General features: G+C 56.7%; 1 protein-coding gene across 2 annotated transcripts; it reads right to left on the minus strand.

Moving 5' to 3' along the window:
- Positions 1-1454: 1454 nt before the first annotated feature.
- LOC141565866 (general transcription factor IIF subunit 1-like) lies at positions 1455-8377 on the minus strand. Of its 2 annotated transcripts, none has more exons than XM_074309589.1 (13): positions 7876-8377; positions 7407-7453; positions 7207-7279; positions 6655-6848; positions 6221-6391; positions 5527-5714; positions 5278-5428; positions 5120-5181; positions 3193-3312; positions 2721-2797; positions 2497-2635; positions 1888-2014; positions 1455-1707 (listed from the first exon to the last, which is right to left on the minus strand). In XM_074309589.1, exons 1-13 carry the CDS (start codon positions 7885-7887, stop codon positions 1503-1505), a joined length of 1566 nt encoding a protein of 521 aa, XP_074165690.1. In that variant the 5' UTR covers positions 7888-8377; the 3' UTR covers positions 1455-1502. The 2 variants fall into 2 exon arrangements, with proteins under 2 accessions (XP_074165690.1, XP_074165680.1); XM_074309579.1 differs by having other exon boundaries at positions 5120-5184.
- Between the last annotated feature and the right edge of the window lie 645 nt (positions 8378-9022).

The raw sequence follows: 9022 nt of genomic DNA on the forward strand, positions 1-9022 counted from the left end.
CAGTTGCTTATGAGCAGCAGCCAAACAACCCTGCAGAAGAGTGGAGACGCCCAGAAGAGGAGCAGCTCTTTCTGGTAGGTGACAGGTAGTACAAACTCTTCCTTAAAGAAATGAAAGCCTCCAATCCAAGCCTATGAGTAGCCCTGGGTACAAGCGTGCACAAATCAGACAAGGAGGGAAAACCCCTGTGTGCAGTGAAAGAGGGGATGTAGCTTTCTCCATTGGATAGATTATTCAGAGATAACAGATCCTCCCAGTATTCCTTACTTCCCAAATCACAGTTCCCCCTTGCAGTTCCCCTCCTTGTATCCTCAGTATCTTGAAAGAGATTAGAAGTTCATCCACACTTGCCCTGACCCTCTTTCCAATATTCTTAAACTATATGGGAGTCAGCTCCAAGAAAATTCAAACCCTGTGACCTCCCTAGTGCTCCCTAGGGACTAGTGTCAAGGCAGCCCTTAGCTACCTAAAATTCAGGGTGAAAGAGCTCTCCCTGTGACAGTAATAAAATGAGGTGATAGTTGGCAATTAAGGTTGAAAGAGGAAATGTCAGAGTAAGGTTCCTGACCACTTCCCAATAGCCCACCTTTATTCTTTATTCCTCCAGGAAGAAGTGCAGTTCTGCACTTCTAAAGGACCTCAGATCCATAAAGAGAAGCAAATCCTTGGGGAAAGTTGGGGGTGGGGGGGGCAGAAAGAGCACATGTGCAACAGATGCTGGGAAATCCCTCCTCTATCCTTCCTGGGTTCCAGGCTCCAACGTGAGCAGGGGGGATTAAGGCATCATGCCTCTGTCTCCGGCCTGCCTGCTCCAACATCAAAACAGGAAACACCCCTTCACAGCCCACATTTTCCCTTCATTGAGCCACAGATTATGAGGCCCAGGAACTTGGTGTTCTTCCACAACGGTCTGGGGGACAAGGCAGAGTGAGGCTGGGGATCCCCTCCAGCCCCTGTTGCTAGGCAGAGAATCAAGCTGTCAGACCTCAGTCCCTGAAAGCCGGGCCTAAGTTTGTTTAGGAGGGGGCAGGAGGAGGAAGACAGCCGGGGGTCCAGAAGAGCCTGCTTCCTCTTGGATGTTCCCCTCCAAGTTGGGGGGTGAGGAGATGGGGAACAGGAGTCTCCTCCTAGGAATACCAGGCATTTCCCAAGAATTAGCTTGACATGCCAGACATTCCCAGCAGCCACCAAGTACAGCGTCGGGGGGGGGGGGAGGGGGGACACTGCAAGAAAGGAAGTTTCCACACCTGGATTCCAGACTAAATCCCTTGGTGGAAGGCAGTCCTGCAGGGATGAGGAAGGGGGGCAAGGCCTGACAGCCCAGACCAGTCCCTTTGCTGCCGTGGGGCTCAGTTTCCCCACCTGTAGCCAGGGAGCTGCCCTCAATGGTCTCTTGGGCCACCGGCTCCCAAACCCACAATCCTCCCCCCCAGAAAGTCACACAGAGCCCGAGAAAAAGGCCGAGCAGCTTTTATTGGCTCTGCTGTGTCCCTGCAGCTGCGTCACTCCTTAAGGGAGAAGTGCATCTTGTCATTGATCATCTTGCGCTCCGGGTTGAGGCGCTTCAAGATCTGGGCCAGCACGTTGACTGTCTGGTCACTGCTGAGCCCCGTCTTCTTGGTCTGGAACTTCTTCAGCAGGTCCTTGGTGGTCATGGGCTTTCGGGTCAGGTAGCGCCTGACCGCGTCCTCTGTCACCTGCACATCACTGGGGGGAGAAAGGTCAGGGTCAGAGGGTGGAGGCTCTGCTGTCAGTCCCAGAAATGGCCCCTGACTCACCTATTGCAGCCCAGCCCAGGCCCCCCCCCCAATGGGTCCTGATTCACACACTGCTGCCCAGCCCAGGCCCCCCCCTTTCCCCCTCCCCGCCAAATGGCCCCTGACTCACCCACTGCTGGGCGTGGACTTGCCAGACTGAGGCTGGGGGGTGGATTTCCCTGAGATGCTCTGAGGCCCCGCATCCAGCCTCAGGCGCTTGGCAGCAGGTGTATCACTGGGTCCCGTCTGGCGCTTCCCTGCATGGAACCATCCAACCTCCAGGTCAGAGCTGGAGGGGTCTCTCAAAGCTCAGGCTTCTCTACAGCTGAGCAGGAGCCCCTTCTTCAGGAGCCTCAGAAAGCCTCCCCAACCCCTCTCTCTCAGAGCCAGAGGACGGGGATTCAAGCTCGGGCCTGCCTCCCTGGGCCTTGCTTCCAAGGCCCACACCATCCTAGCCATCTTCCTCTGGGCTGCCCCCCCCACCTCATCACTGTTCGCACAAAGTGGGCCCCAGGACTGAATGAATACTGCAGTGGCGGAGGACGGGGCGCTCTCCCCTCCCGGGTCTGAGTCCCTATACCCCCAAAATGAGCTTCTCTGGCCTCAGAGGGGCCAACAGAACCTCCCAAAGCGAGAAGCTGGGAAAGTGCCCAAAAAGAGGAGAGAGACAGGGCCCAGGAGCGGGCTCCTGGGGGACACGATCTCATGGGGGAGGGGTAGAGACCGGGGTCCATCTCACCTTGCTCCAGCTTGCTGGCGGCTGCCCGCAGGGTGGAGGACGTGCTGCCGCTGTCCACACTGGGAGTGCTAGGGCGGCTGTTGCCCCTGGAGCTGCTGCCTGAGGCCTTCCGCTCCCTCTTGGGGGGAGTCTTCTTCTTCTGCACAAAGGGGCAAGGGAGACTGAGCTGGGGAAGGCAAAGACGAGCCCACCCCCCCGTTGGGGTCCCCCCAGACCATACTCACGGTCATGAAGAGGGCCGAGGACGCCTCGTTGTCGATGTCACTCTCCTCGGAGGTGTCCGACTCCTCGCTGCTGTCTCCTGAGGGCCAAAAGGGAGCCTGAGTCCCGGGGCCGGCCAAAGGGGCACCTCACCCAGACTCTGCAGCCTCAGGGAGCTGTATAGAACCAAGCCCAAGCAGCAGCCGGGGCTCCAGAGAGGGGACCTGGGGGAGGCAGGGAAGTTGGAGGAGCCAGAGGGGTTTCTGTGGGAGGAAGGAGAGCTTCTGGGGCCTCCAAGTGCATTTCCCCCAGCAGCTCAGGGGCCAGTGGAGAGGATGGGGACTAAGCACAAGGAGAGCAGGAGTCTGAGAAGGGAGGGGCAGGGACCCGTCAGCCAAGAGGGCATCTGGGACGGCCATGGGAACACCGGCTGTGCAGAGGCAGCGTGAAGGCCTCGAATGCCGGGCCGGCTCCTCCTCCAGCCACTGAGCTCACCTTTCCTCCTCTTCTTCTCCTGTGGGTTGGGGGCCTTCTTATCTTCTTCCTCCTTCTCCTCCTCCTCAGGGGGCTTCTCCTCCTCACTCTCCTCACTGCTTTCACTTTCCTCATCAATGCCTGAGGGGGAAACCAGAGGGTTCTCCTGGTCCTGGGACCCCGACCTGCCCCTGCCTTCGGCTCTGCTGCCAACTGGCACCCCGAGACTTAGCCTGGGCTTAAAGCATCCTCTGCAGCTAAAGGCCTGTGGCTCTCTGCTCCCCTTCCCAGCCTTCCTCACAGAAAGTGTTCCCTCCCTTGCCACTGCCTTCTCAGCTCCTTACAGGAGCCTGGCTTTTGGAAGCAAAAATGATTCCATTTTGCAACCACTGTCATCAAGGTTGCCATTGGTCTCCTAATTATTAAACATAATTGCCTTTTTCTCTTTCCAACTGGATGCTGCACACATGCATTTCCAATTCAACGTAAGGAAAGCAGAGTTTATCACATCCCTCCCACACCCCACAATCCTCTGTCTAACTTCCCTATATCTTTCTTTCTTTTAAAAATTTTCTCCATTGATGATCCAGCCATTCTGGAGAATAATTTGGAACTATGCCCAAAGGGCTATAAAACTGCATATCCTTTGACCCAGCAGTGCCATTACTGGGTCTGTATCACAAGGAAATCATAGAGGAGGAAACGTGCCTAAATGTTTGTGGCAGCTCTTTTTGTAGTGGCAGGGAACTGGAGACTGAGTGGCTGCTCACTAATTGAGGAATTGCTGAACAAACTGTGGTACATGAAGGTAATGGAATATTCGTTCTATAAGAAACAATGAGCAGGATGATTTCAGAACTGATGCTGAGTGAAGTGAACAAAACCAGGAAGTGACTGTAACAGTAACAGCAAGGTTGTATGATGATCAACTGTGAAAAACAGCTCATCTCATCAATGTGGTAGTTCAAGACAATTCGAATAGACCTGGGATAGAAAATGTCATCTATATCTAGAGTCTCCGCTACGGAAACTGAATGTGGATCAAAGCATGCTATTTTCCCCTTTTTTATTTGTTTGCTATTTCTTTCTCGTGGATTTTTTCCCTTTTGGTCTGATTTTTCTCGAACAACATGATGCATATGGAAATATGTTTAAAAATGTCATATATGTCTACTCTATGTCCGATTGCTTGCTCTACTGAGGAGGATCTGGAACCCAAAACCTTACAAAAATAAGTACTGAAAACTACTTTTGCATGTAGTTTGGGGGAAAAAATACCACTGATATAAAAACAATTTTCCCCCAATTTCTTTTAAGAGTTCAAGATTGTAAGCTTGAGTTGTTCCATTCTTTCCTCTCCCTCACCACTTATATAAAGAGAGTTGTCACTTTATTTCTAATTACTCTTTGTCCTCTCCATTCCTAATTTAGATCCTCATCCTTTCTTACTCAGATTTCTCCAACAGCCTCCTCTCCTGTCTCCTTGCCTCCAATGCTGCCCCCCCCCACCCATCCTCTAGAATTCAGCTTCTTAAAACTGGGTTGTGACCTCATTTGGGATGATGTAACTCAATGTGGGGGGGGGGCCTATTTACTGTACTTTACCCACAATGGCTGAGCCTTTGAACAGGCCAGGAGGCCTCCTTTGCTTGGGATGCTCAGCTCAGTTCAACGCTCTACTCACGCCGACGCTTCCCATTTGAGACCTTTTTGGATCATAACTGTGAACCTCCTTCCTAAAGTTACTTTGAATTGCACCTCTCTGAGTCCACATTCTCCCAAGTACAACGTCAGCCCCTTGAGGGCAGGGCCTTTTTCTCTCAAGCACAAGGCTCCTCAGTGGCCGGCGTTTAACCAGTATTGGCTGATCTGCTCTGCCCTGAATATCCTGGTCTTCACAGGGAAAGGCAAAGAGAAGGATGGGTCCTGCCCTCAGGCCCACACCTACCTTTAGGGCCGTCCTCCTCCTGCTGGACCACCTTGGTTTTCCCTACCGCCTCCTCCTCAGAGCTGCTGCAAGGGAAAGAACAGGCTGCAGGTGAGCAGGTTGTGGCGGGGGCTCCGAGTCTGGAAGGAAGAAAGGGGTCTGGAGCCTGTGTCCCTTACCTGGAGCCATCTGACATGTAGTCCACCTCCTGGCCCTCAAAGTCCCCATCATCGCTGTCCTCAAAGGCCTCATCATCAGAGCCCTTCTTCTTCTTCTTCTTGCCCCCCCTGGAGGGAGCCGCCTTCTTCTTGCTCTTGGGGACCTTCTCTCCTGGGGAGAGCAGGGGAGGTCAGGGCCTACACTGTGCCGGTCCCTGATCCCTGGGGGCCTTTCCCCCTGCACACCCACAGCCCCGCCCCCATCCTCACCCTCCTCCCCACTGCTGTTGCTGTCCTCAGAGCTCATCTCCAGGTCGTCCTCCAGGTCATGGATGCGGAGCTCACTGGGCTTCTTCCGGCTCTTCTTCTCTTTATGCTCATCTTCATCCTCATCGTGGTCCTGGTCCTTCAGCCGCCGCTGCTGCATGATGCTGAAGTGGTTCAGGACTTTGTTCCTCCTGCAAACAAGGCTGTGCATCATGCAGGATCTCCGGGAGGGGCAGCCCTTCTACCAGGAAGCCCTCCCTGACTGAGGACGCCCAGCTCAGAACTCTCTGCCTCCCCTCAGGGCTCAGGCCCAGTTTGTTTGCACTGGGAGGTGTGTCTGTCTGTCTGTCTGTGGCTCTTCCAAAGCCGAGAAGCAGGGGCAGAACCCTTCATACGGAATCAGGAAAGTGACAGAGGATCCCCTGCCGTGATCTTCCCCTGGATCCTTGGATCACAGAAGTCGAGCCGGAGCAAGCTCAGAAGTCCTCTGGCCAAGATCTCAGAGGCAGGAGAGGACTGTCCCCATTACTAGCTCTCTGACCCAGGCTGTGGCCAGGAGGAGGCAGAGGACACGTGGAGGAGCCTGAGGCAAAGGCTGAGCAGGGAGCACGGCTGCCCCGGGCCCTGCAGGCTGCCCTGACTGACACACAGGCTCCCCCGCGGGGGATGGGCCCTCCCCGTCTCCCTGCCCGCTCACCTCTCCCATTCCTCCTCGGCCTCCTCGGCCGTGAGCGTCCGGTGCCGCGCCAGAGGGGTGAAGTTGTACCAGTTGTGCACAGGGAAGGCTTCGAAGGCCCCGTCGGGGCACTGGGTGAAGATGTAGTACGAGGTGTTTTCCGTCACCCCGCCCTTCTTCACTCCCTTGAACCTGCAGCAGGCAAGAGGAAAGGGGACAAAGATGTCTTCCCTGCCGGGCCCTGCCAGGCCTGCGGGGCTGCTCCTCAGAGGGCCCCCCTCCTCTCAGCCTGGAGCCCCAGGCACCGACAGGCCTGGAACATGGCCCGGGATGGGGCCGGAGCCTCGGGGCCGAGCCTCGTCCCCCAAAGCTGGGAGAATGTTCCAGTCCCGCTCCCCCTCCCAGGAGGGACAAAAGGCCAGAACCCGGGCCAGGGCCTCCCCGAGGCCGCTCACCTCCTGCCCGTTTTGCCATTGACTTTGAGTAGCCAGGGCTGGTCTTCAGCCTTGAAGGCCTTGAGGATGATGCCGTACTTCTTCCTCCTGGCCTCGTCCCGCAGCTTGCGATTGAACTCGCTGCCGGCCCCGGACTCCGGCATCTCCTCCTCCTGGTAGATCTTCTTGTTGCTCAGGTCCCGCTCCATCTTGGCCTGCCGGGGGAAGCCACCTCGTCTGGGGGCCCGGCCGGGCCTGGGGGGCCTCAGCTCCCCCGCCCCCGCCTGCCTCCTCCGGGCCCTTCCTAACCACTTACCCTCGGTGTCCGTCAGGGCCGTGACTTATTTTTGCACTGCAGTGTTTAGTTACACACCCTGGAGGGTGTTTCTTTTATACCTTGTTAGGTATCCTGACAGACTGAGCACACGGAAGGGCTCTAATGAATGCTGGGCAAACTGAAAGAGGTAGGAAGATGCCCTTTCTTGTACCCGTGTACCCCTGCGCCTGGAAATCCCCAAGCCCTCCTGCCTCCGGCTCAAAGCCCTCAGAGCTCTCCTGGTCCCGGACTCTTACCTGGTGCCAGGTGGAGAAGTTGACTTTGTCCGCTGCGTTGAAAGCCATGATGTTGTACCTCTTGAGGTTGTTCCTGTGGGAGCAGAATTGTGAGCCCTCAGGAAAAGTCGGTGGGGGAAGAGAAAAGGACTGAAGCTGGGACTTGGGCTGCCCGGCCCATGCCTCCCCTGCCCCTCCCCCTCCCGGCCGGCAGAACTCACTTGGGAACTCGAACGACATACTCGGTCACAGTCTGGCTGCTGGTCCCCTGCACAGAGAGAGTAGTCAGGGAAGCGGCCGGACCATGGGGGCACCGAGAGCAGGCCGCACCCACCATATAGGGAGGAGTCACTCCCCAGGGCCCGCCCTGCACGCACCAGCTGGCACTGGCAGGGAGGGAGGCGCCCCCATCGCCCGAGTGCACGTGCACCCCATGAGCAGCCCAGCGCCTGCACAGGAAGCGCCACCCGCATGCCTTCACCCCCGAGGCCGGCACTCAGAAGCCACGCCCACGCGCCGCGGTCACTCGTAGGGACCCCCGTGCCTCCCCTCTCGGGGTTCTCGGGGCTGACACCCGTTTGCACAGGCACGAATGCCGGGGGCGGGGCCGGACGCCCCCACTCACCAGGGCCCCACGCGCGCACCCACTCCCGGCTGGACAGTCATGCGGGCCGCCCCCCCTCTACTCACCAAGGTCGTCATGGCCAGTGCCGGGCAGCGCAGTGAAACGCCTGAAGGAAGGAGATCAGGGGGCTCCGGACAACCGGACCCAGCTCCACACCAAGCCGGCCTGGAGTTCCGGCACAGAGGCTCCGGCACCGGCTATTTAACCATTGCCGGATCCGGAAGTGACTGCGTTGTCGTCAAGACAACCGCCGGCCCCTTCCCTTCTCTAACTTGTGAACTCTTCACTGAGGGTGTTAACTCGTCCCTCTCGGAAAGCTCGGTCCTCTGTTAGGTTACAGGCAAGCCTGAGGGCAGGCCCGGAAGGGCCTTTGGTCCCTTTCCCCTCCACCCAGACTAGGACTAACTCCAGGGCTCTTAGCGCAGCATTAATTATTCATGAAGCTGCAGATTCCCCGCGCCCAAGAGATCCCAGCGTTCACGCTCCCCGTGTAGTCTCGTAGGTGCCCTGCGCAGAGCATCCTGGGAAATGTAGTCCTTCACCCTCCAGGGCACGGCAAAAAGCGGCGTAGCTTTGTGCGCAGACGCGCACATTCTGTCTTTTCTCCCCATCCCCCATGAATGTAACTTTCGTGTCCTCGTTACTATGGCAACCGCAGCCTTTCCTCATTCCCGACCTCATCCCCCCTGGTCGAAGCTGCAGCAGCCACATCTCATAGCTGGTGAGATCCCGGGGCGCTCGGTCCCACCCTCTTGGCAGCGCAGTCTGTGACAAGTGACCCCTCAGTCCTGTCCGAAGAGCGCCCGCGGTGCGAGGCGAGTTGCTCCGTCCGGGAGCCGGCGGCAGCCGCTCCTCCGCTGTGGGATCGCTCCGAAGTGTCCGGAAGTTTTTCCTTTTCTTGATATCTAGCGTTGATCGCTTTCTCTGCAGCCATTTGGGAGCTAAATAGAGCAAGACCAATCCTTTCCCCTAGAAACAGCCCCTCCGACGCTCCTCCTGAGTTTTGAAATGCGACAATATCTGTTTTAGTTTATTGTTAATTCATTTCACCAAATATTTCTCAGTCACGGCTTAATTGATTTTAGTTACAGTTTAATCCCGCTGCACATAGAGATACCAGATCTAGGCTTCACACCTCTGCTGTAGAAGGTCTTAAGGCAGCCAGAGAAACTAGGAGGTGGACCTGAGGGAGGATTGAATTCCAGCGGGGGG

Source organism: Sminthopsis crassicaudata, chromosome 1 (assembly GCF_048593235.1).
Source record: "Sminthopsis crassicaudata isolate SCR6 chromosome 1, ASM4859323v1, whole genome shotgun sequence".
NCBI classification, from domain to species: Eukaryota; Metazoa; Chordata; class Mammalia; order Dasyuromorphia; family Dasyuridae; genus Sminthopsis; species Sminthopsis crassicaudata.